This window comes from Sarcophilus harrisii, chromosome 4, assembly GCF_902635505.1.
Source record: "Sarcophilus harrisii chromosome 4, mSarHar1.11, whole genome shotgun sequence".
NCBI classification, from domain to species: Eukaryota; Metazoa; Chordata; class Mammalia; order Dasyuromorphia; family Dasyuridae; genus Sarcophilus; species Sarcophilus harrisii.
This window is the reverse complement of record NC_045429.1, coordinates 411,963,811-411,991,506: the sequence shown is the minus strand read 5'-3', so window position 1 is coordinate 411,991,506 and position 27,696 is coordinate 411,963,811. Positions and strand designations below refer to the sequence as shown.

At 44.3% G+C, this 27,696-nt stretch overlaps 1 protein-coding gene across 1 annotated transcript; it reads right to left on the bottom strand.

Moving 5' to 3' along the window:
- Nucleotides 1–585: 585 nt before the first annotated feature.
- Nucleotides 586–26,179, bottom strand: STRIP1 (striatin interacting protein 1). The gene is made up of 21 exons (XM_031967242.1): nt 25,128–26,179; nt 19,701–19,770; nt 18,319–18,393; nt 17,267–17,401; nt 17,039–17,159; nt 16,302–16,370; nt 15,203–15,309; nt 14,986–15,113; nt 12,259–12,441; nt 11,812–12,029; nt 10,719–10,784; nt 10,259–10,322; nt 9,538–9,609; nt 8,445–8,519; nt 8,113–8,210; nt 5,571–5,697; nt 5,319–5,419; nt 3,793–3,859; nt 3,138–3,242; nt 2,480–2,684; nt 586–1,875 (listed from the first exon to the last, which is right to left on the bottom strand). The coding sequence occupies exons 1-21, from the start codon at nt 25,395–25,397 to the stop codon at nt 1,628–1,630; spliced, it is 2,604 nt and encodes an 867-aa protein (XP_031823102.1). The 5' UTR covers nt 25,398–26,179; the 3' UTR covers nt 586–1,627.
- Nucleotides 26,180–27,696: the final 1,517 nt, after the last annotated feature.

Here is a 27,696-nt window from a genome sequence, read left to right as displayed (position 1 = left end):
ACCATTTATAGCCATGAAAAAAATGTTCTAAATTATTGATCAGAGAAATTGACATGAACTCATGCTGAGTGAAGTGAATAGAATCAAAGAACAGCGAGATTACGTGATGATCAGTTCTGATGGACTTGCCTCTTTTAAACAATGAGGCGATTCAGGCCTCAATGATCTTGTGATGAAGAGAGCCATCTGTATCCAGAGAGAGGAAGGACTGTGGGGGCCGAGTATGGACCAGAACAAAGTATTTTCACTTTTTTGTTGTTTGCTTGCACTTTGTTTCCTTTCTCAAATTTTCTTCTTTGATCTGATTTTTCCTGTGCGGCGTGACAATTGAGGAAATATGTACAGAAGAATTGCACATGTTTAATATATATAGGATTACTTGCCATCTGGGGGAGGGGGTGGCAGAAAAGATTTGGAACACAAGGTTTCGCAAAGGTGAATGCTGAAAACTATGCATATGTTTTGAAATTAAAAAACTTTTAACTTAAACAAAAAAAAGGCGAGCTAGAAAAGGCGCGCGTTTGCTGAGAACCCACTAGCTGAGCCCCGGAAGGCTGAGGCGCTCCATCTGAATGCATGCTACCCTTGCTTTTTCCATGCCCCAAAGGCTTTTAGGGACCGTGGGGCTCCCCTAGGCTCCCTCCCCAGTCCCTTGGGGGCTCGCAGGCCGCCTCACTCCGAATCCTGCTGTGCGCCTACGGAACGTATGAGTTGTGTCTAAGAGGAATCCAGCTCCCGTCACCCCGCAGGAGGGCAGAGCTGTCGGGGCGTGAGGGGATGGCGAATGGAAAGCTCCCGAAGTGCTCCCGCCCCTCACCCCCGTTCTGTGTGGCAGCGCTGGCCATTTCTCAGAGCAAGTGCCCCGCTCTGCCTGGGAAGGCGGGGGCTCAGGAGGGCCGGCCCCGGTGAGCAGAAGGCAAACGCCTGCCATCCAGAAAGAGCTGACTGGGGGCCCGGGCTTGGCCGGGCTTCACGATTTCCCCGAAGGTAAGGAAATGGGCACTGGGTTTTTTGCTTTTTAATGTAAATCACGCACACAGATACATTTAAAACCCCAGGGATACACCACGGACCGCACGTGTACTTCATAGCTATGTAGATATGTACAGGGCATTGCAAACGGAGGGGGGCGTCAGTCCTGTCTGAGGGGGCGTCGGTCTCGCTCTGGCCCAGTCCCAGGCAGACGCGCTAAGGCGGCGCAGGCCCCGCAGCGGCCCCGGGAAGGACGAGTCCGAAACCAAGAGCCGCGGGCCCCGACGGCGCTTTCCCGGCTGAGCCCCGGCCCTCTCCGAGGCCGCCGCGGCGCCTAGTGTTTTGGCAGAGCCGGTGGGTCGCACCTGACGCGGAGGATGCCGGGAAGGGGTGGGAGGGGCCTGCTCGGGCAGTCACGGCCAGCCGGGGCTCGCGCGGCCTCCTGACCCGCACAACACCCCTCCTGGGCAGGACACCGGGAAACCACCACCAGAGAAGACGTCAGGCCCTCCCTTACGTCGCGCCGGGAGTTCCATAATGACGACTCTGTGAAGCCGGCGCCGCAGCGCCACCTGGAGGAGAGGAGCCGCCCCGCAGCAAACGTGGCCCAAGGCGGGCAGGGAGGCCGAGGCAGGAGCGGCGCCGGGGCGGAGCCTCACTGCAGCAGCTCTTCCCAGGAGATGGGCTTGGAGAAAACCTCCCTCTCCAGCCAGAGGTCATAGTTCATCTGGAAGTCCTCGGGGAGGTCCACGCGCTGGCCCAGGACGCTCTGCAGGCAGTTGTCCACGGGGAGGAAGTCGGGGTTGTTGTGGGCGCGGTCGTACCGCCGAGAGTTGAAGCGCTCGATGTTGGCCCTCAGCGCGCACTCCTCCGCCTGGAAGTCCCAGGGCCGGGCGTCCAGATCTGCGGGGGAGGGGGGCAGAATTAGGAGGCGCTTGCGGGCCTCAGCGCCGCCGCAGTGCTGCGCCACTGCCCGACCGAAGAGGAGCCTGGGGCCAGGGGAGGCCCGGGGCCGGCGGCTGCCGGGGGACTCACTAACCCAAGCCTCTGGGCCTCAGCCTCTACCTTTATAAAATTCACGGGCAGGGGAAGTTGGTGGCGCAGTGGGCAGAGCAGCGGCCCTGGACGGCCTCAGACACTTGGCGCTTCCTAGCTGTGTGACCCCGCCCAAGTCACTTAACCCCAAAGGCCTGAGCAAAAAACAAGAAAACAAATGCAACTCGGGGGCCAGCTCCGTGCTCTCCGCGAAGCTTCTAACTGAAAACTGCAACCCCCCCATACGTCCCTGAAGATTTTTAATTTGCTCATCCATCCAAGAGGGTTTTGTTGCCATCTTTGCATAGAAACAACAACAAAAAGGGGAGACGATGATCTCTCTACTCTCTGTCTTGTGCTGAGATCCCAATCCTGTGAATCAGGGGGAGCCAGAGGGAGACAGACTTGCAGAGCCCCCAAGAATGGAGCCCACCAGGAGGCAGCCTCTGCCTCCCTTCCCCAACAGTCTCACCATTTCCGTAGGCCCAGTCGTCATTCAGCCGGTGCCGAACTTTCTGGTAGATGGCCGACATGGTCTTCATGTTGCTCTTCCGCCACTGGCGCCCCAGATACTTGGTCTGCACCTTGAGCAACTTGAGCACATAAAGCTGCATCATGGCTTGCTTCACCTTCAAGGCCCGTTTCAGGATGGGGGCCGACTTGAAGACCACCAGCATCTAGAGTCCAGCCCAAGGGCACCAATAAACATGGAGGTTAATGGTTTTAACTTACCAGTCCAATCTAAGCGGACACTCGCCCAGCTTTGAAGCCAGGGATACCTGCATTCAAATTCTACTTCTGACTTGAGTAGGGCAATGAGCCAGCCTCTGTGGGCTCCAAGACCATAAACCACATACATGTGGACCTGCTTTAGTAGGAGTTCCCTTACCCGGAAGTTCCTGACACTAATAGAATGACAAGTTTAGTTTCTGTCCCTCTCCCTAGCTGATGGAGAGGTGCATCCTTCAGAATCTGGAGATCCCTTAAATAGAAATAAGATAGATACAGGAACTCTCTAGAGAGTTTAGCTCACTGGCCAGGCTCTAGTGACCTAACCTGGCCTGAGGGATTTGCTGCTCATGTGGGGGGACATGGACAACTTCTAGCTCTCAGGTTCACTCCCCACTCACCATGGTCCTGGAATGCTTCCATTTTGTTAGCTTGTTCAAGATCCGAAGCAAGTTAATGCAGGAGAAGAGGTTCCGCCAACAAAACTGGTTATTATCTCCAGCTTCCTATGGGACAAACCCAAGACGAGGCCATTAGTGATGAGACCAGAAGGCTCCATGGAGCACCTCCTCCCCATTTGAGGAGCACAGCAGGTGAGGATTTCTGGAGGTGAGTTCACACTAGGGAGGAGCTCTCCTGGTCACCGAGGCCCTGGAGTTACACAATATGGGGAACACAAGCCACCTTAATGGGCTGACTTGAGATTTGTAGCTTGGTATTCCCATAGACCCAAGGGATCTCATAGGTTTATGAGCTGAGCAGTAGTGGGTACACCACTCTGCCTTCTTTGACTCTCAGATTCCTTGTATGTAAAATAGGGAGAATCTCACAGGGTTGGACTGGTCAAAGTAAGAAAGATGAACAAGTGCTACCATGAACCCAAGGCCCTCATTTCTCATTCTTCCAGCTCCATAGAAGGGCCTTGTCTTGTTGGATGATGGCTCCATCCTTAGGATAAGGAGAGTGATCTCTACTACTTGGCTCCAAGTTGACAGGGGCCAATTCAGTGAACTGCCCTCCTATTTGCCCCTCAGAGAAATAAACAAATTCACTCACCAAACTCTCTGCTGTCAGCTCTGGCAGTTCATGAACCACACAGTAAGGGTAATCCAGAACAGAAATGCTGTGGGAGTCAAGAGCAGAAAAGAGCCCCCTGCATAAGGGAAGCCAGGGGCCTTTTGGGAGAGTACTGTTTGTCCTGTCAGGCTGTCTTGGCTTCTCTTCATTTTCCCCTTTATAGAATGCTGGGCCTGGAGTCCTGAAGACCCGAGTTCAAATACAGCTTCAGATGTTCTCTAGCTGTGTAATTTGGGCAAAACACTTCACTGTTGGCCTCAGTTTTCTCTTATATAAAATGGGGATAACAGTAGCTACTTCTTAGCAACCAAAAAATACTCCACAAATCCCAGCTACCTCCTTTGGGGATATCATCAGTTCCTATGGGTTCAATTATCACCTCTATGCATAGATCTACAAATCCCTCTCGAGTCTGAGCATCATGTCACTAACAGGCCTGGGCATCTTGTAGGCATCTCAGACTCTACCTACCTAAAACAGGAACTCAATCTCTCCAACACTGTCCTCTACCCCTCCCCCAATTTTCCCCTTATTGTCAGTAGTACTGACAGTCTCTCAATCATCCGGGCTCCCTATCGAGTGTCACTCCAGCTCCCCACTTTTGCTCATCCCACATGTCCCATGGGTTGTCAGATCTTGTTCTCTCTCTACATCTGTGCACATATCCCTTTTCTCCCTCCCACTGCAGCATCCCCTCCGGCCTAGCTACCACAGCAACCTAAACCTAAATGGTCTCCCCCATCACTCAGCTGCCCTATCTACTGTTAGTTACACTGGCTACTGTAGCTCCTCCCACACAATACGCCATCTCCCCATTCTATGACTTTGTGCTGACTGAGGAGCACACCTGGAAGACTCTCCCTTTTCACCCTTTCACAGAGCTCTCCTGGAATGCAAAACTCAGCTCAAACCCCACCTTCTGCTAAAGAAAGGCTTTTGGCTCTGACCTCCTTTTCTTCCATGATTATCTCTACTTACATTGTATATTTCTTTATGTACATAGTGTATCTTATGTACATAATTATTTGCAATGTTGTCTCCCTTATTAAAATTAGCTTTCCTTGAGGATAGAGATCTGTTTTTTACTTTCTTTGTATCTTTAGCACTTAGTACATCTGGCTCTGTTTTTTAATATGCTGTAGGAAAGAAAAGCTTTTTTTTTACCTTCTCCACCCCTCAGTTTCCCAGTTAGGGACAACGTCTGAAACAAAATACTCTCGTCAATTCCTATGTTCTTTCAGAGGCATCAACATTTAAATCATCTCATGTCTAGCAGACTTTGTTTTATTCAAGTGGAGACCACATCCTAAGTCCTGGTAAGTGGTGCTCTGGGGGTTCAAGGATTCAGTTTCACAAGTAGTTTTGGTAAAAACCATTTTGTGGAAGGCAGGTGTTTAAAGGGCTCTCTGGGCTTCTGAAGCCCAGTGCCATGGATTTGTTTATCCACCAGAAGACCAGTAATTGGTTCTTGAGCAGAGCCACTGCCCTTCCCTGGCCCTTGTTACCTGTTTTTGGCAGTGATGTATGACATGATGGTTTGATTGAAGAACTTCAGAATCAAAGGAATGCAGTTGGCAAACACAAGATGTTGGGCCATGTACTCAAACTGAAACCAGAGGAAGACAGTGAGGGAAGCCTCTGCACTCCAGACTTTCATGTCACCAAGGGGTCATTCATTGGGCAGAGCCCTTGGCTCAAGTTTACAGGAATGGCAGGGCCACAATTTGGGAAGTGAGGCTGGAGGGCATCCAAGGTACCTGGTAGACATGGTTCAACTTGAAGTGCTTGAGCAGCAGCAACAATACTGCAGAAATGGCCTTGACAATGATCTCTTTATGGCGATTCACATCCACACCCAACTTCATGCTCTGTAGCACAGTGGTTCTGAAAACACAAAGCAAACTACTTAACCCGGAGCCTGTGGAAGGAGCAGTGGTTTTGGACACTCTCACACTATCCCCCTTACTATCTCTGGATAACGCCTGGGCTCTTGGATGGAATCTCATTTGGTCAGAAGACACCTCTAAAGGTTTAGTGGCAGCCCCCCTCCCCCCCCCCCCCCACTGTTTCCTGCCAAATGCTGTTCTTTTCTCTCAGGACTTCCCTAGTACTGTGACCTCTTTTATCACAAATCAGGGACAAATTCCTTTCTTTCCCTTTCTCCTGGAGTGACAGCTCCACTTGGGAGATGAATCATGGTCACTGGGCAGCCAGGCCTGACAGACTTGGGGCTGAGCCCCCTTGACCAAGGGCAAGCCAACTCACCCTTAGGGGCCTCTGTGAGTAAGGATTATAACCTCAATGGCACCCCTCCCTCACAGGGCTAGAAGAATCAAGGGATTTTTCATACCTCTTGCATTCAAATCCCTCTCTCCATTCAACAAGTGCCTGAGTTCGGGCCCTTATCTCCTCTTGCCTATGTTATTCCAACTGCATCTTGAACAGTCTTCCTATCTCAAAACTCACTGCACCAGTCCATTCTACCCACTGCTGCTAAAATAATTTTCCTTAAGCAATGAACTAACCATGTCATTCCCCAGCTCAAATCATCTCCAGTGGCTTCTTCCTGCCTCTAGGATGAGAAATAAACTTTTCTGTTAAACTTTTAAAGCCCTCACAGCCTCAAAGCCCAAATTATCTCTGAAGCTTCATTGAATTATCACTCAACTTCCCAGACTGTGAACCACACTGGCCTTCCTTCTGTTCCCCATACAGGCCCATCTGTGGGCCTCCACTCTGCCTGTCCCACATCTGGAATGAATGCCCCTCTTTCCTTTGGTCCCACTGAGGCCCTCTTTTCTTTTCAGACAGAACTTTTCCTTATCCTCACCAACTGCTAGTTTTCTTCCCTTACGACCTTGTGTATTTATCTGCTTTACAAAGAGTATAGATTCATTTTCTATTCATGCTGTACATTTCTGCAAATGTATTTGTGTTCACTCCCCTCATAATGTCAAGGCCTCTCATAGAGGGCCTGTTTCCCTTCTTTTGCTTGTCATCCCAGTGATGAGCACAGCTGTCTAAATCAGGCAAGTGCCTGACACTCAAGTGACTGATTTAAAATAAAGGAGAACATGAAAGCACTTGATAAATGCCAGCTATTTTACTCCGTCCACACACAGTGGATGGAGCACTGGACTCTATCTCAGATGTTTCCTGGCTCTTTAATCATGGGTCAGCCAATTAACTTCCCTGAGATTTAATTTCCCCATTTGTAAAATGTTGGTGAAAATACTCAAAATCCCCACTACAAGGGATTGTTGGGAGTGCTATATAAATGTGAGTTATTATTCACTGAAACTGAAAGAATTAACCTTCCTGAGGGCTGACATCCTCATTTGTAAAATGAAGAAAACTATCACTATTTCCCTCATAGGGATACTATGAGAATGAAATAATCAATCAACTAACATTTATTAGGTGCTTATTATGTGCCAAGGTACAAAACAAAAAACAAAGTGTCTTTTTTCATATATAAAAAGCTTTACAAACCTTAAAGCATTCTATAAATGTCAGCTACTAGTATTGATAAGATTGAGTTTTTAGAATATTGATTTTCTCTCCTTCCATCCTGCTGCTCACCACCTATCCTTACCTCCTAACTGCCCTCCCCACCTCGTTCCTTGTCCTAACTCAATCCCACACAAGATCTCTAATTTGAAAAGAAGCATTCTTCACACAGTAAGGTGAGAGATCACTCCCCTCAACTGGCCTTATAACTTTAATCAAAACTTATAAGAACTTACTTACAAGACTACTGACTCAAAGGAGACAATCTGGGGCAGCTAGGTGGCACAGTTGGATAGAGCACCAGCCCTGAAGTCAGGAGGACCTGAATTCAAATCTGGCCTCAGACTTAACACTTCCTGCCTGTGTGACCCTGGGTAAGTCACTTAACCCCAATTTGCCTCAGCAAAAAGGAAAAAAAAAATTTGCTTCCCCACCTCAGTTGGCCGGCTGCTTGGGTCCTGAGGATGCCACAGCATCACAAGGCTGGAAAGAATCTTAGAGATCATATGCTCCCATGCCCTGCCTTCACTTCATTTTCCAGATCATAAAATGGAAGCCCAGAAGGCCAACAACTTGTATGTGGTTCCCCAGCTAATCCACGGTTAAAGTTGGACTGAAATCCATTTTTCCAGAATCCTAGTTCAAAGCTCTGCTGTCATGTTGTCTGTCTCCTCTGACCAGTCAATGTCTTAAATTCTACCCAGGGACCCCCAAGCATTGAGAAGCTGATCCTGAAAATTCTCCCAGTCATCTTCCCTCCCCAATTACATTCGCAGGAATGATACCTACGGCATCTCCTCAGGTAGGACATCAGCCAGGATGTTAATAGAATCTGTTTTGGCTTTGGAAGTGGGAGCAGCGGCCAGCAAGATTTTCAGCAGGGCAATCTGGAATGGGAACAAAATATTTAGAAAAAAAAGCACAAGATGATCTGGGGTCAAAAAACAAAATTCTAAGGTCTGATGCTTTCTATATTCATTCAGGCAGCTGAAGAAGGCAACAGTGACCTGGCTATGTAAGTGTATTGAATAAGAGAGAACAGATACTTTTCATCTACTAAGGACACTATCACTTCAGGGGGCATATATAGAACATCCTTGGTGAAAAAAAAAATCACTCACCATGTACTGAGGCAGACTAGGGAGGAGACCTTGGTACAAGGTTTCAGCAGGAACTTGTTCCACTTCCTCTTCTCCCTTTCAAGATAAAAGATCTGATCAATCCTGGGAAAGCTCACCTTGCTGTTTGTCTAGTGGTATTTTATGAAGATTGATAGGAAGGTGGAAAGACTCCCTCTAATTAACCAGTTGCCTCCTATAAGAGCAGAGGAGCTCTATGGCAGTTTTGGAAGCTACTTCTGCCAACTGGATATTTCATATTGGATATTCCATAGATGTCTTCAATATGTCCAAACTCAGCTCATACCTTTTCCCCCTAAACCCTCTCCCTCTCAGACTCCCAATCTGGAGTTACCCTGGACTCCTGCCTCTCACACCTCACCATGCCCAAGCTGAAGGCCTTGTACAATACTCAGATATGTCCAGGCCTCTCCTCTGGCACTGCCCTACCCTGGTGCAGAACCTCATCAGCTCACACCTGGACCATTGCCAGAGCTGCTGGGGGGGCTTGCCTGCCACAATCTCTCCTCATTCCAATCTAACCTCCACTCAGCCACAAAAGTGATTTTCCTATAGCTGCTCAATCAATTCTAGGGGCTCCCTGTCATCTTCAGGATCATATACAAAATCTAGGTGGTTTTCGAAGCCTTCCATAGTCTGGCTCCCTTTACCTTCATCTGTCACTCCTCTATGTGCTCTGCGGCCCAACGACACTAGGCCTCCTTTTTGTCCCCAAAACAAGGGACTCCATTTCCCAGGTATTGGCATTGTCTCTGGCTGTGTCCCATGCCTGCAATGTTCTCCCTGCACATCTCTACCCCCTGGCTTCCCTCAACTAAAATCTCACTCTCTATAACGAGCCTTTTTTGATCCCTCTTAATTCTAGTGCCTTGTTCCCCTCTGCTGACCAGCTCCGGCTGAGCCTGTGTGTACCTCGATGGGTACACAACTCTGTATGTTATCTTCCACATTAGACTGTGAGCATCTTGGAAGAAGGTTCTGCTTTTTACCTTTCCTTGCATCCTCAGCACTTATCCAGTGTGTGGCACATAGTAGGTACACAGTAGGACTGTCTGCCTGCCTGCTTTCTACTTACCCCTGAGAGAGGAGAGCGAAGGTACTCCTCCTCCATCTGGGCTTGGACTTCTGCGATTGAAGTGTACTTGTGCTATTGTGAAGAAAGGAAAAAAACGAACGTATTCACCTGTTGTTGGATCATTCTCCAGAGAGCCCTACACTGTGCACTGTGCTCTGAGCAGGAGAAGGACATCACAAAGAAGCTGGTTTTCCCAAAATTTTCTTTTGAAATACAATTCTTTAAGAAGGAATGAAGCCTCTGTAAGAACCTGGTCCCAAAAGATATTTCTCACCTCCCTTTCATGACCTGATTTGTGGGGACCATGAAAAGTAATCCTCCTGAAAGCAGGCAAGGAGGGACAGCTGAGAGACTGACACAGAAGAGCAAGAAGGGAAAACTACAAAAGGGTGATGTCTGGAGTGGAGCAGCAAGGCACCCTTGGCCCTTCAACAAGCCCCTGAACTATGGGCAAAATGATGACCCTGAAGTATAAAGATGAGTTCACATCAAGGCATTCTGTTTAAGAAGGTCAAGAAAGACACAGTGCTACTGGAGAAAACTGCCCACACACCAGCTAAAATGTCAAGTCTGGGATATGAGAATGCATGAGCCTTGGGTTGGAGGGGCTAAATTTCCTTGCATTCTCCAAAACCTGAAGGATGTTGTAAAATAGTCTGAAAAGTGTGTCTTCCTTGGTTCCTATTCTTTGGCTTCCTGTCAAGACCAGACAGATACTCACCAGCTTCAGAGTCCTGATGCTCTCATGAATTGGCCTGGGCAGCCCCACCACTGTGTTTGTGTCACTGGAGGGGAGGAAAAAACAAAACAAACTATCACCTGTTCATAAGTCTACAATCTAGTCCAGGGCTTCTTATACCTTTTCCACTTGAGACCCCTTTTTGCCTGAGAAATCTTAAGTGACTCCAGGTATACAAGTATATAAAATAGATATACAAATCAAACATTTACTGATAATCAATCATAATTTCACAACCTTTGCATTCAGTTATAAGAACCCATATGGGGTTGGGACCCACAGCTTAAGAAACTGAAATCTAGTTAATCTAACTTTCAAAGGAACTTAGGTCTGAGGAGCAGGACTCAAAAGGATTCTACTGTGTGGGGCAAGGCGGGGGTAAATGCCCTACCAACATCTTCCATACACTGCTAAAGCAATAACGAGTGTTGCCAACACTTACCTGCCAAGGGTGTAGCCAATGAATTTGCTTCGGCTGGATTCTAGGAACATTTCAATGTCTTTTTCTCTGACATAGACAGAAAGAGGAGATACATTACTAGATAGGTTAAGATGTATATTTTCTGGATGAGTGTGTGTGTGTGTGTGTGTGTGTGTGTGGTGGGTAAGGTAAGTGGGTGCTGGAATTAACTTCTTATTTTTCTCTTTTTGAAAAAAAAATGGGAGTGGTGAGGGGAATCTAAGCAACAATTATTTTTCTTATAGTTTTTTTTAGAACCAGATCTAAAGAAACTATTTAGGATCACAAAATATTTTACTTAAAACTTGTTTTGTTCTTAAAATTACATTAGATATGATAAAAAAAATCATTTGGACAATAAATTACAAAATTATTGATGGCTTTACTTTGGTTTAAAGTACAAACAAAGCTACAAACTGCTGAACTCTGAGGAATCCAGCTCTGCTTCCAACAACTTAAATGTATGGGAAAATCTCAAGAAAAGAAATCACACGCATTATAGCAACAAAGTTTTTTCTTCTGGTCACAATGTTTCCTACACTTCAGATACTGTTTTGGAAAAGTAGCAGAGAAGCATCTCCTGATTCTTTTATTAATTTTTAAAACTTCTCAAAACTGAAATGTTTGGATTGGGAAACCTCTTTTTCTTTGTTTTGTGTATTTTCAAACATATAATAACTTCTGTTATTGTGTGTGTGTGTGTGTGTGTGTGTGTGTGTGTGTGTGAAGGCTTAATCTTAAACATTTTATCTGTCATTCTAAAGAAACTCATAATTTATTTTTAATTCATACTATATACACTGAGCCCCTGAAGAGAGTCGGGATAGTATCTTTTTCTCTAGGTGTGAGAAGGACTTCTTGCAAGGATCCTCACTGCCTAAAAGCTAACTTCTGGGGACCTAATCTCAAACTGTACTGAGTAAGTCTGCCTTTGTACTTTGGCCCTCTCTATCCCAATAAACCCCCTAAGGCCTGACACATGGTGGCCTTGTAAGCAGTCGATAGGAACATCATTTCCCACAAATAGAGCGATCACAACAGGAAGCTCCTCTTGGGTCAGGGATTCCAGACTCACCGAACCTTGGGGGCCCAAGGCAGCCCCTTTGGACAGGTAAGTCGGTCTGTTTGAGGATGCTGCACAGGGGGAGGCATCACCTCATCCCGCTCAAGGGGAAATGTCTCTCCCTCTAGGCTGTTGTCATCATCATTCTCCTCCTCCTCCTCTCGGGAGTCATCGGCCTTATATGGATCCCTCTCATTGAATGCATCAAGGTTGTCTTGTTTTATGAGAGCCTGACAACAGGAGCAAAACAGAAGAGGAAGAGAGAAGAGATCCAAGAATGAGTGACAACTGGAAGGACAAAATGCAAAGATAAGGATGGGTGAAATGTTAAGAATATCGCTGCCCTGAGCACACAAAATCTGAGAAGCTGACAGGGGTTGTCCCGTGTGTGCTGATTTCTCTGAGCGACCACCTTCTGTGGTGCCAGAGGCATTCCCAGCACCCCAACCCACTGCTAACCTTGTGTTCTCGACGCCCCCGTTTCTGCTGCTGTTCGATGAGGTCAGAGGCAGAAGCGGGAGGGGAGGCTGCCCTCATGTTGCGAATCACTTTGATGCTGTCTTCAGGCAGAGGGGGGAGGCCTAAGATCTCACGCTTTTCTGCCTTCATGCTCTGGAGCTCCTCGAAGCCTCCAAGTGTACACTACAACAAAGAGTGGGTGCCGTGAGCCTCTGCAGAGCTGGATCAGGGTCTGGGAGTGGGGTCAGGCTCTTCTATTCCAACGGCACCAGAGCCAACACACACTCGCCTGATTTCCATTAAAAGGTTCAGAGCACCCATTTAACCTTCATCTGTACGCAGTCCCACAGTCTCTGAAGAAGAGTATGAATCCACTCAAAGCTAGCCCAGTGGCACCAATGGTGAATGAAGACACCATGTCATTGGGACAAGTGAAATGGTGATCAGCTAAAGGAGAAAAAAGAGGCTGGGAAATTATGCAAAGTCGGCCTGCCCAGCTTAAATAGGAGAGCAAGCAATCCCACAATAGTGGTCTCTCAAGGTGAGGGCACAAGATAATTAATGGAGGAACAAGTAGAAAAGTTTAAAATTTTACTGATAGCTCTCTTTTAGTTTAACAAAATGAAAAATTCACTTTAACAAATGGTTAAGAGATGGGCTGAAACTGGCATCTTCATACAGTATATGTCAGATGCTCACATGTGGCTTGCAGTGGACACTCAGAGAAGAATGGGGTTACAAGCATGGAGGAGTTAATAGAGGCACTACCTCTAATTTGTTTTCAGTATATAATATGCTGGAGTTTGGATATGCCCAATTAAGTGGATTTACAAATCACATTAATGAGTTTTAACTGAAGTAATCTTCATAAAATGAGTAAGTAGCTTTAAAAGATTCCTTCAAAGGCTTCTCAGATTGAAGCTCATCAAGTGACACAAGCACAAGTGAATAAATAATAAGAAAATGTGGAGCTAACATTTCTACTAAAGAGCAAAGCTCCCTCAATCATACTGCAAAAGACAATGAAAATCTAGTCAGAACTGACAAGAAGTGAGTCGAATTATCAAAAAGACCATTTGAAATGTGGATATCCATCTATTATTGTCATAAATGAACCCTGTACAGTGTGAATATCATTCCTTATCTATGATGGTGTGAAACCTCATGATTAGGAAGACATTTTAGGTTTGTTGCTGAAAATGATGTCAGCCATAAACATGTTCATATATGCACACTTTCAAAAGCTTAGAAGCAGAATTCTGTAATATATTTAAAGATCTTTCAAATGGTTTTAGCGATTTTTAAATGTATTTGTTAAAATATAAAACTATATTTTCCGATAATGTGAAGGAAAGCTGATTGATTTGGAAAACTTACAAGTCCAATTTCAAACAAAAACACATTAAGAGGTGAGGATGAAAAATAGGAATAATGAAGTAGTGAATTCAGTTCAACCATGTGTTTCCTTCATTTAAGTCTGCAGATCACTGTAAAGAACCTTTTTCAGTGACAACAAACATTAAAAGCAAGAACTGAAAAAAAAAAAGTAACTCATTAAAACTAGTGCTTTGAACTACTAAAATAAAAAAAAGTATTAAACCAAGATTTAAAAACTATAAAGCACATGCCATCACACTGCTCTTATTAAATTATTATTGTTATATAAAATATTATTACGAACACAATGAAGATACACAAACCTTTTTGCTCTCATTAATAATAACATAAATTACTGAGCAAAAGACTTTTGTACTCTTAATAAACAATTTTAAACCTATTTAAGATATTATTCTAACTTTATTTTATCATATTTTAAAGTCCTTTTAATTTATGTTTAAAATGTTATATGGTATACCAGCATAAGCTTTACAGAATCATAAATTAATTCCAACTTTAGATCTTTGAAGAAAAGACTAAATAAAATCTGACACAGACACAATATTTCATAATTCTTCCTAAGTGAAATAACATGTGAAATTGAATCTAACCCTTTCCCAGAGACGTCAAATCCACAGGCCTGAGAGGCTTAGGCTGATCTTCAAGAACTCTTTAAGATCTGAGTGGTTTTACTGTTTGGGGGTGATTCCATTTGTCTGTATGGTTGGAGTGAATCACAAGAAGGAAACCAACGGCATGAATGAAAAAGATGAGATAAGTAAACCAGAAGTATGTAAGAACACCTAGGACTGCTTGCTGCTGCTTTTGATAAAGCTCCTCCCACACTTACTGAGCTGCTCACTAACTTTGTGAAGAGTTGGTTCTATCTAACTAGAAAAGGGTAATTTCTTGGGTGTTAAGGCCCATCTTTCACCCAGCTACTTCTCTGGTGATGGAAAGGCTCCAAGCTTGGCCCTATCTTTGATTACTAATGAAAGCTCCAACCTTTTGAGGACTGGTTGGCCCTCTCCCCCTGGCACCATTCACTCCTCTCTCTAGAAACAGGTCAGGTTTCACTCTTCAGATTGAGGAGGCTGTAGGATGATTCTCAGTCCCCTCAGGTGATATTTAATCAGAGGACATATTTCTATTAGCTTTAATTTCAATCACTTTTGCCCCCAAACAAGCTATAGGTCCAAGAACTACTTCTCTAAAAAATAGCTGGGTATGAGAACATACAATCTCCTGCCACATTCTCCTAATCTACATTCCAATCTGGAGACCAGATCTTCAGGGTCACATTAGCCAGATGTAGCAAATTCTCTGACCAGTTCCAGGCAGGATTCTTACCAATACTGTCTTCCAAAGAAGCAAAAGAACTTTCTTCATGGGAAAGTGAGGGGCATGTCCACTGCAAAATTTGGTCACCATCCCAAACAGCATGATGGAGAATGGCTCATTGTTGTACAGGGGAGAGCCTAGAGGCAAGACAAAGACATCCTTCAGTCAGAGCAGTCCTCCTGAGCTAAAAGCTTTGCCAGGGTCCTTGGCCTCCAGCCATTCTTACCTAGCTCTGCTCGGAAAGTCTGTCTCATGGTCTTCCAGTCAGCTTTATCACCTTCACATTCTTGGTGAACGGTTTCTACAATCAGGTACATAATATTGAGCAGGACCCTAAGGACAAAAGCCAGTTTACAAACAGAATAGGATGTGGGAAATAAGGATTACTTAATCACACACTAGTTAAAAAAAATGTACTTCTAAAATCTGCAGAAATACAAGTATTGATATGTGAAGGATCAAAATTAGATTCTCTCAAGATAAAAAACAAACTGCCAGAGATTTCTCCTGCTAGATGTCTCAGCTTCTTCAACCTCAATTATGAAAGCATTTTAGGAGAACAAGTTTTTCTCTTGGGGGTAATGCCCAAAGGGACTGAGTCAAAGGAAGGGGAGACAGTGGAAGCTGAACTAAGGACTGGGTGGAGAGAGAGCAGAAACAGGCCAGGATTGAGTGGGAGATGACAATGGGGAGGAGAGAAAGACTGACAACAGCAAGAATAACAAGGATAGGGTAGCTTCTGGAGTTTAAACAACAGTGAAAAGAACTATTTAAAACTAATGTTGGAGCATTTTTTTTTTTTTAATTCTGAGAAAAATCTGACCTACGCTTCTTAATCCTCCCAAATTCAACGATCCATGGGCCTTTAGTCAATAATTACTTGTACAGCACTCAAAAGTCCAGAATATTATATCTGGCCCAAACAAATCCAGAACATATGTCACTGCTCTTCTATTAGAACACTGTACACCGAAAAATTCAAGAGCATTTGCCTAACATCTCCCTTTATCTGGCATATGGAAGCTTTTTTTCAGCACATCTACTCATGAAGGCTCCCTCTCTGGGAACAAGAATTTGCTTTACAAGATAGGCTGACAAAGTACATTTATACTAATTTCACACATAGCTCTCACCATTTCTTAATTGCTTACCCAGAGTCCCATCATACCCTGAAGATACATGTACATGGGAGAAATATAAATGGAAGAAATGGAAAGAAAAAAACCTTTCCTCTTAACCCCATTGTGGTTAATTTCTCAACCAAGCTAAAATTGCATTAGCCTCAGGTCAAACCCTCATCAAAAAGAACAGGCAGGAAAGCTCACCTCAGGTCAGTGCTATCAGCGAGGGAGATGGCGGGTTTCCTCACAGCATTGCTACAAGCTGCACTGTTGCTAAAACAAGAGAGAGTCAGATTCCTAAGGGTGGTATTCCCCTAGTTGCTCTGTGAAAGATGAAGTTAAAGAATTCAAATAATGGCAACATTTAGGGTGTTAATCAACTGGATTACCATATGGGCCAAGTTAGCTTTAATTATTAATTTTATTATTTTAGTCAAGTATCAGCCAAGTTAGACTCAAATTCCTGAATCTGGCAAAGCAAATGTAGCCACAGAGGCTAAAGGCAAGCCCAGTTCAGGTTGTATGGTAGGTTATTTGCCTCTTTTTTTATGGAGGAAATTATTGAGCAAACATAACATCAGACATTCTACAAGAAAGTAGAATTAATCAATGGTTAAAACATATAGAGTTCTAATAATTTCTCTTTGGAGGACTAGTCTTAGTTCTGAAGATCTGAATCAGGATTTTCCTTCTGGCGTTTCCCAGGAATGAGTAAAGGTTAGATTGAAGTCATTCTCTGGGGCTGATAGTCTAAACCCAAGTCACAGCTCACTGGGGCTCTCAATGCTCCAGAACCAGGGGAAAATGTCACTGGGAAATAGTTATAACAAAAACACAACAGAACACGGATTATGTTAACATGTGGTTTTCCAAGTCAATGAGCCAGTGAGAGTTCTTCTGCATGTTTTTCCTTTATTTAAATCCCAGATAAAAGTGCTTACTCTATCTCCATGTTCAGGAGCTCCACCAAAGCATTGAACGTGCCCACCTCCAGAAGCAGGAATACATTGTACCTTGACCATGACTGAACTTCAGATTCAGAGGTGCACTCGCCAAAGGTACCTAGGTGCACATATACAGGACACAGATTATCATCTGGCTCTAAGCTGCCTCCGCTGGACTATTGTAATGTAAAGAAGCTGCATGCCCGCTGAGGGTACCCCACTGACCTTGGGCGACATAGAGGATTGCTCGGGCCACTTTGAGCCTCTTCTCCCGGGCAGTGACTTCTAAGCCATCCAGGAGCCTCATGGCATGGGTACGATGCTGGTTAATATCAAGTTCGGTCCACTTTTTATCTGCCACTGTCAAGAAAAATTCCTAGTTAGCCTAAAGGCTGAAAAGCCAAGTTCTTTGGAGTGTGTACCTTTAACATGGTATGTCAGGATGACCGACATGACCAGAAGTGACAAAGAACATAAAGAGAAGTTATTCCCTGTGTAGACAAGAAGCTCAGTCTGGCTAGTCTGAAGTTATATAAAAGTCCAGGCCAGAAAGGCTGATTTTTTTCACCATTATTAAACATGGATACAAACAGAAAGCGCAGCTAAGTGGAGCAGTGCATACAACATTGGGCCCAGAGTTAGGAAGACGTAAGTTCAAATATGGCCTCAGATACATACTACCTATGTGACCCTGGGCAAGTCACTTAACCCTATTTGCCTCAGTTTCTTCATGTGAAATGAACTGCAAAAGGAAATGGCAAACTCACTTCATATCTTTGCCAAGAAAACCTCAAGTGGGACCATGAAGAGCCAGACACAACTGAAACAATTGAATATAAACAGAAATTTTAAAAGTATTTTTACAATAAGCTAACTTTTTTTAAAATTAAAGCTTTTTATTTATGAAACATGTGTGTGGGTAATTTTTCAACATTACAAAACCTTTTGTTCCAAATTTTCCCCTCCTTCCCCCCACTCCCTCCTCTAGATGGCAGGTAGTCCAATACATGTTAAATGTGTTAATATATATATTAAATCCAATATATGCATACATATTTATGCAGTTATCTTGCTTATGCTAACTTTTTAAAGTCCCTCCCAAAGTGTATCAAAGCAGTAAGTTAAATAAGGTCCAGCTGAGTCACTGACTGGTGACTTGGGAGGTTATGTATTCTGAGGCCTGAAACTAGAGATGATTATAGAAAACAATCTACTACAGCCCTTAGGAAATAGGCTGAATGGAAAACAAGGATAAGGAGGGAGAAAAATCATCTCACCATGGATCCTGAAGTCTTCTTCAAAGCATTTTCGGTTCATCAGAAATTCAGGTCCTTCAGTATAACTATAAAGTTCTGTCAGAAACAAAAGTTATTAGTTGCAGCTCTGTTTCAACAATTCAAGAGAAAGGAGAAACAACACAGGTTCATGTTGTGATCCTTTTTTTTTTTTTTTTTTTTTTAAATAATGCAAACTGAACTAGGCCACTTATTATTGAGTACTTTTAGTTTTCCTCATTTGAAAAATGGAGACAGCATAGATTTGCCTCAAATTTGATTTGAAAAGTTAAAGTATCATCGGATGCTGATACTATACAACATTAAGCCTTTCACATCCTCACTTACAACTAGCCTCGTCAGAGACTAAATAGCAGGTCTGGAATTAGTCTCTTCAAGGTAGAAGCAATTTCTTTTATGTTCACTGCATCATGAGTGATTGCTAAGTGTCACAGGCCATCCTTCACATATATGATTCATTACAGTAGAGTTGTTTTTCTAGAAGATGCCTTTAAGTGATGCAAGACTCCTAGCTTGAGGTATGACACACTCATCTGTAAGCAGGCTGGTTATTGTGATCATCAGCTCTTGTGGATTCAAATGTCATCTTATCATAGATGATTATCAGATCTATTTATCCAGCCCTGACCATCGTCTCACATCTCCAGAGAGGCCTACTGAACCTTCTGATTTGAATATCCAATAGATTAAACTCAACATCTCCAAAACTGAACTCATTATCTTTTCCTCAAGACTACCCCCTTCACTTTTATTGAACATTTTTACAGCACTTTAAGGTTTACAAAGCATTTTACAAATAATATCTCAATTTATCTTCATAATACCTCTGCAAAGTAGTAGCTATTGTTATCCTCATTTACAGAGGAGGAAATGGGAGGCAAACAGTAGTTACAGGACTTGCCCAGGATCACACAACTGGTTAAGTGTCTGAGGCCAGATTTTAATTCAAGTGTACACTGTTGTTTGTATGATATCTCCCCCATTAGATTGTAAGCTCCTTCACATCAGAGGCTATTTTTGTTTTACTTTGTATCCCTGGTAAACATTTAGCACAACACCTCGTCCAGAGAAAGTGCTTAATAACTCTGTTGACTGACTTGAGGGATATAGTCTGCTGGTTTCAATGGCAAGGTCTAGCTGGCTTAAATACCCACAGATGCTTAAGAAGAGTAAAGCAATAATTAATATTCATGTTAACTGAAACCCATGACATAGTGTCTGACTCAAATAACTAAATATTGTCCCAAAACATTAAAAACATTTATTGAAGGAATAGGATTTATTCATGCCAAGTCTATGCTCACATCACCAAGTATTTAAAGTCAGGAGAAAGTTTCCAACAAATAAGAAAAGTTATCCTTTACCTGAGAGCTCTGCAGCCCATTTATCCGTATCAGCATATTCAAATTCTAGATCTGGGGACTCAGAATAGCCCTGTGGAGAGAAAGAGGTATTTTAACTTAAAGGGCATTTCTATATTCTAAGTATATTTAAAATGGAAAAACATAAATCTTCCTAAAAGTCACTCAAGTGATACAGTAACACATTCTCTTATGGTTTATAGATACACCTAATGCTTGTCACAAAACCTCTTAACAGAACTCACATGTGTACAGGATTATTTCTGCCACAGGCCCTGAAAATTTAGAAAGCTTTTTTTCTACCTTATTCAGCAGGGAAATATATAATGAAGTATTTTAATCTCACGTGCTCCTGAGATCTGATTGATAGAAACACAGCAGCAATCACACAGAAAGGCTGCTGGATAGAACTCAACATTCAAAGTACAGAAGAAAAAAATGTTAATAGACTGCAGAGAGTTAAGTAGCTGACAGATGTGGACTGAGCTTCTTCTGTGGGAAGCTAGTGGGGGATGAAAAGAAACAAGCTTCCCACACTCACTTTTAGTCTAGTTGAGGAGATAAAACACATAGGAAAAATGACAAGGCAAATGTTAAATTATAAATAACAAGCAGAAGTTACCTACTTATTAATTACCTATTTATATAGTGAGTCCAAACATAGTTAACATTTATACAGTGCTTTAAAGTTTGCAAATATTTTACATATATTATCTCATTTGAACAACCACACATGCTAAGTCTGATATACTAATGAGACTTAGTTTCCTCATCTATGAGATAGAAAAATCAGTATTTTTCACTAATTCCTCATAAGTCTGTTGTGAAAAAAGACACCGTAAAGCACTATATTAACATGTTATAATCTATACTGATGTCTCCAATAGAGCTACAGAGGTTCTACTATGTTGCCAAGTGTTTAATTAAATGCCTACTAACTACAGTCCCAGGCAATGTGCTTGGTGCTAGGAATACAAAGACAAAATAAATAGTTTCTGATCTCAAGAGTTTATGTTTGGGGGAAAGGGAGAAAATATGTACATATATAAGTACATACAAAATAAATTAACTAGCAACTGGGCAAATCAGACTTTCTGTAGAAGGTTGCATTTGGACTCTTGAGTTTTGATGGAAACGAGGAATTCAGAAAAGCAAAGAGAAGTTTATGCATTCTATGCATGGAGCGCTTTTGGGGGACAAAGGCAGGGAGAAGGAAGATGGGAAAGCAAGGTGAAGTCTGGCTGGATTGAAGAGTTGAAAAGGAGTTATAAAAAGAAGAATGGGCAGATAGGTTGGGACCAGGTTGTGAAGGGCATTAAATACTAAATAGAGGAATTTGCAGTTGATCCTAAAGACAAAAGAAAGATTTTGGAGCTTACTGAGTGACATGCTAAGACTTCTCCTTTAGGAAAATCACTGGCAACTGTCTGAAACATGGAGACTTGAGAATAGGAAGACTAACTGGCCCACTGCAATAATCTAGGCCAGAAGTAATGGATGAGGGTCTGAACTAGAAAGACTCCATGAGTAGAGGAAGGAGATCAGGTGAGATTTATGTTGTGGCCACAGAAACGAAGATTTAGCAAGTTAAGAGACCTGTGAGGTACAAGAGAGAGAATCTGACATTAATGCCAGGCCTGTGAATGAAAGTGAATGGGAGAATGGCCCTGTCTTTAGGAGCAGGTTTTGGAGTTCAAACTCTAATGACTTTCAAACAAATCTGAAGAAAGATGGAAACTATTAGTAAATGAAAAAAGGTATCTATCTAGGGTCCCATCATCTACTTTTAGATAAATGTGTCTGGACTTTGCTGACAAATTTGTGTAATTCTGCCTCATTTAAATCCAATTCATCCATGAGTCAAGAGATCACCCCATGGTGATACCTCTTTGAAATGAAGGACAAATAAGAGCAACAATATTTGTCTCCCAATTGTCCAAGCTTCTATCTACTGAATCTTAATAAAAAAAACTGAGGCACACGGAACAAGCTTTGACAAACATTTCCATCTAACTAGGGAGATGGGATCTTGCTTCTGAATTATGATGACTAATCTACTATTATAAAGCTCACTCCAACAACCTCTTCTCAGGCTGAATTCTTTCTGAATTTTGTAGAGCATCTGATAGAATTCACCTTCTTCTTCCTGAAGGAGACCTTCTATGACCTCACATTCTCTTTCTACACTATTTCTTGCAGGATTTTACTTTCTGCACTGGCACAGCTTTCTCCTCCACTTGGATAAATGCGAGGTTACAGGACTTCGAGCTGGAGAGTACCTTTAGAGACGATTAAATTTAACCTTCTTTTTAAAATGAGGAAACCAGGGCCAAGAGAAATGAAAAGACTTATCTGAGTGAGCTCACATTAGCTTGAGTAGCAGAACTGGCTTGCAAAATTTGGTCCTTGAACTCGAATTTTTCCCTCTTAGGTGTCTCCTCCAAGGATCTTCATTTCTACATACTTATCCACTCCTTTGACTTTAGCTATCACCTTTATGGGATAATTCAAAATCTCTTCTTAGTTCTAACCTCTTAGAGAAATCTTGGACCAGTTTTCAGCTCTCTTCTTGACATCTCTAAATCAATGTCTTCTTAGCATGTAATATTCTCTCTAAAATGTAATATTCTCTTGTTGGGGTTTTCTTGGGGTTCTCTAGGAGCAGCCTTTGTTTCAGTTCAGTAATCACCACAAGTGCAGCCAGGAATTAAAGTACAAATCCTTTATTTTCTCTTTCCAAGTCTTGTCTCCTTTCTTGTGGCCCGATTAGCTTTCTTATTGTCCAGATCCTTTATTATCTCCTTCTTGGGGGCTGGGCAGCTTTCTGGAAAGCCTTTCAATCTGGCCTTGGTTCTGAGAGCTTGAGCTCCTACCTGTTTTCTCTGGCTTCTGAATCTCCCTGACTTCCAAGGATTTGTGCTTCAGCCTCCAGCCAAAACAAAGGTGGAAAATGGAATGAATCTGTCTCAGCCTCCGAGAGCGTCTAGTGCACTTGTCCTCTTTGGCTCTAAAAGCTTCTTGCTCCACACTGAGTACACACCAATCATTATATCACTAGGAAACCATTATTTGTTGTAGGATTAAATCAATGCTAAACTAGATTTAACCACTGTCTCCTCAATTTCACTTAGTACCTTGTTTCAAGTTCTGGCCCATAACATCTACTTGTAGGATTAAATCAATCATACTGAACCATGCTAAATTAGATAACTATTGTCTCTATCAATTCCACTGACTTAATATCTTGTAAGAGTCCTTTGTTTCAAGTTCATAGTTCTGACCCATAACATCAGCGCCTCAAATAATGTATCTGAAAATACTGTTTTTTCCCCTCCTCCTCTTGACATCTTTAAATCAATGTCCTCTTAGCACCTCAAACTCAATGTATCTGAAAACACTCATTTTTTCCCTCTTCTCTCAAGAATATAAGTTCCTCCTCTTATTTCTCTATTCTAATGGACATATAAATTTCCTAGTTATTCAAAGCTCAAAAATCAGGGAATTGGCTTAAATCTCTCCCTTCCACAATCAGGAAATCACCAGTTTCTGTGGATTCTTCTTCCATAAGGTTTCTCCATTCTACCATTACCAACTAGTTCAGGCCTTTCTAGACTACTATAATTATCTCCCAATTTGTCACAGAATTTCAGATTTAAAACTAGAAGCCACCCGAGAAATCATCCATCTTCAAGTCACTCATTTGGTCAAGGCAGTCAATTTGGTCAATTGCAATGACTCCTCAAGGATACACAGGTAACAAGTAGCAGAGTCCAAATTCAAGTCAGTGCTCCTTCTACAGTTCTCACTTTTCCCCCTTTCTAGTCCATTCAAACATCACTGTGCGATTAATTGTTCTAACCCACAAACAACTCTGGTCATTTTCAGTGATTCCTCACTAGATAAAATCCAAACCCCTTAGCCTACCTACCATTCAAAGGCCTCCATAACTTGGCTCTGACCTTTTTTGATTTTCTATAATTAATGTTTTTGCTCAACTTAATTACTACTCCCTGTCATCTTCTTCTGCTCACACACTATTCTTTTTGCCTGCAGTGCCCTCCTCAGAACTGCACATCTGCACCTGCTGAAATCGAGGCTTAGACCAAATAGCCACTTCATGTGGTCTTCCCTGAACACCCAGCTAGAAGAGTTCTTTCTCTTCTGAATTCTCATGGTGCCCTGTACTTCTTTCAAAATAACTCTTAGCTATAACTACATGGCAGAGATAGACCATCTTTTTTTGTTCTGTAAGCTAGAGAAGAAGCCAGGCCCCATTGTCTCACTCATCTTTACAGCCCTCACAGTATATTGCAGCGCTCTGAACAGACGAGGAGACCACTCAATCAATTCTGGCTAAATAAACATGCCGGCCATTTATAAGAGCTCACCAGCAAGATCTCTTCTCCCACCCTAGCTCTTGTGAGAAGTCAGCCCTTCTGCCTTTTCTCACGCGGACCACATCGACATCTTCTAGCCAACTGTAAGCCTACTTTAATACCAGCCAATTTTTTCTTCGGCTTGCCACAGAGGCTGGCTTAAAGACAAAGCCATTCAAAACGTGGCGTTTACGAAAAGCCCACAGTGTGCAGAGATTAAGCATGGGGTTATTAAAAGACTGGGGCCTCCCTCAGCTGGGATGTAAGAAATTGCCGGTGAATAAGAAATTCACTTTTGCTTCAGCTTCCCTCTCATCTCTGCAGTCACTATTTCTGTCGGCAAAGTTCTTTCAGAAAGGAACAGCAAAGTGCCGGAGAACATGCGGATTGATGTAACCCGAGTTTTAAAAGAAAAAAGAAAGAAACCAAAACGCGTGTTTTCATTCATGAAGCTGGCAACGGGAGGCTAGTGGGCGGAATTACTCCAGGAGAAGGTGAATGACTCTGGAGGAGCGGGGATGGCTCGGGGAAGGGGGCGAGGCAAAAGGCACCGCTAGGACGGGAGCGACGCCGCCTTTCCATACAGATGTCAGGAAGCTGGGGGGTGACCCTGCCCCAGAACGGTCCCCCGGACGAGGAGGAGGGAGAGAAGGGCGAAGGTGGCAAGGAGGAAGAGGAGCAAGAGAGGAGGCGTGTCTCCCTCAGGGTGACTCGCCGGGACAAGAGCTCGGCGGCTGACAACGGCCTCGGTCACGCTCGGAGGGCGGCCCCCGCCCCGTTCCTGAGCCCGGAGTGGGCTGGCGTCGCCGGTGCCCGCCGCAGGGGGGCAGACGGACAGACGACAGGTCCAGCCCGCGCCCCCAGAGCCCGGCGCCGGCCCGGCGCGTTCCGCCGCCGCCGCCCGCCCGCAGAGGCTCCCCCCCGCTCTCCCGGCCGCTTCCCGCTCCCGCCGCGGCCGCAGTGACAGCTCCAGGTCAGCGGCCGCCCCCAAGCTCCGCCCCGCCAGCGCCCGCACACGCCCACCCCAGCCCGGCCTCGCCCTCGGACCCCTGACCTCCGAGTCCTTGCGTTGGTTGCGGTTGAACTCCCGCCCTTTGCCCCCAGGCAGGACGCCCCCGCTACCCCCGCCGCCGCCGCCGGCCCGCGGGGCCGCGGTCTGGGGCTGCGGGGTCGCGGGGGGCGGGGGCGGGGGCGGCTGCGGCTGTTTGTTGTTCACGATCAGAGGGCCTGGCCCACCGCCTCCCGGCTCCATCTTGGCTCCTGCAGCCCCAGCCCAATTCTCGCACGGCCGTCGGCCAGCTTCTCTCGCGAGATTTGACCTCATCCGCGCTCCCCCCACCTTCTGCCATAATGAGTGTGGCGGAGAACGGAAGCGGCCATCTTGAGAGAGGCAGCCTTCGCGCTCTCATCCCAGATTACTTCTGGGACGCCTAGCAACATGTCGCAGGGTCCGACGGCTGAGGTCGGTCAGTGGCTTTTCTGTCACGTTCGGCTCTGCATAATCCCATTTTAGATTCTCATGGCAAAGATACCGGCGTGGTTTGCCTTTCCCTTCTCCAGCTCTTTACAGATGAGGAAACTGAGGCAAGCATGACGTGCCTTTCCCGGAGTCCCGCAGCCGGTAAATGCCGAGGGCCGGACGGGAACGAAGTTCGGGACTCCAGGCCCAGCGCTCCCCGCGCTCACCACCTGGCGGCGGACGCGGTTTCCGGAGCCCCGCGGCGTGAGGGCGGTGGGAAGAGCCTCCAATGGATTTAGGGCCGAGTTCTGAGGCCCCCCTTCTCCACATCCCGCCTTGGCTTCCTTCTTGGTTAACAAAGGAAGGGCGCTGTGCCAGCCAGGGTGCCAACGGTGCGGCCCGAGAGGCAGCGCGGCTCGTGGGTAGAAAAGTGGTTTGTTTCCCTTTCCAGATGCCGCCCTCCCCCCCCTCCGGGCTCTGTCCAGCTCTAGGACCTTCCGAAGCCCTCCTTTAGACTCGGCCTCTTCTACCTATCCCGCGTGTAGCAAACCACTCAGCCTTTAAGGTTTAAGTGTTTTCTCTCGGGAGAGTGCTCCGTACTAAGGAAAGGACCCGCCCAGTCCCTATCCCAATCCCCTAAAAGGTAAAAGCCAATCTGGAGGCATTGTGGATCAATAAGGGGGTTCCCTTTCCCGATGCAAGCGCAGGTCTGGCCCTGCCATTCTCACGGGAAGATTGTTGATATTCTTGTTTATCCTAATGGAAGAGGGCCACCGCTATGAGGGAAGTCAAGACCTGCAAGTTAGTTATGGATTTAAGTGAGACGGCTAAGCAATCTCACGTTCTCTTTTGGAGTCATCTGGGTCCAGTGAAAAGACACATTTTAGCCGATTTTTCTTGTGCAGCATGATAAATGTGGACATGTGTAGAAGAACTGCATGTTTAACCCATATTGGGTTGCTTGTTGTCTAGGAGAGGGAACAGGAGGGAAAGGATGGAGAAAAATTTCGAACACAAGGTTTAGCAAGGGTGAATGTTGAAAACTCTTTTTGCATATATTTTGAAAAACAAAAAGTTATTATTAAAAAATATACCAGGATGACGGAGATGACCCTAGAAATAGTGGGAAATCACAACCTTTTGAAGCTCAAGTCTTTAAAGGGTCTCAGTTTGACTGATACAACTCCCCATTCAGTGATTAAAGCTAGGTAAGCATCCTACACTGGTATATAAGAAGCAGAAAGGTAAAACTATGCAAGCAAATATGCTGCGACAAAAAGGAAGTCAAGTGGTTTTCTTAGCTATACTGACAATGCAAAAGCCAAAACTTGAAAGTTCCTGTCCTTCGGAAGCCTAGATTCAGTTTTTTACAATTCTGAACCTAACCACTAAAGCAAGAGCATGTCCACCAATGTAGTTGAACACAAAAGATTATATATGAAACCACAGATCTCTATTCTGTGCAACTTGCTTTAAAAACACTATGTAAGGGTCTGAACCTAAAAGCCATGGGAATCATGCCTTTTCCCTGTATGAAACTCCAGTAGAGATGCAGCCCGACAGCCATTTCTGCAGATGCTATAATCAGAGCTACTGAAGACACTGAAAATAAGTGCTTATCACCAAAATCCATAGCCCTGTCCAGTGGTTCAGCATTAGAAAATGATATGGTATTATAAGAATGACATTTTTAAGAAACAGGCTTTACTATTGCATCTTGAGATTCTTGGGATTGTTCTACTGGGCTTAAGTTTCCTATGTGTGTTTTATCCCCTAATAGGTTGGAAGTTCTATTCGAAAAGGGCTTGTATAACTTTTGTATTGCCAGTACTTATCATAGTGTTTTGGTTAAAAAAAAAAAAAAAGTGCTTTAAAATGCTATAATCATTCATCAACAGCTGGGAGAGTCAAAAATGGCTTGATGTGGGAGGTTCCATTTGAGTATTGATGTAAACCTGGGATTCACAGAGACAGGTGAGAAAGGAATATATTCTAGGCATGAAGGACAGTTGGATGTGAGAAAAAAGACCAGTCTGCTTTAACTAGAGTTGGAAAAGAATATATGGGAGATTGGAACCAAATTGGAAAGGGTTTCAAATGTTTGATCCTGGAAGTAAGAGAGCCCTAGACAAAAAAATTATAATATGCTCAATCCTGTCTGTGC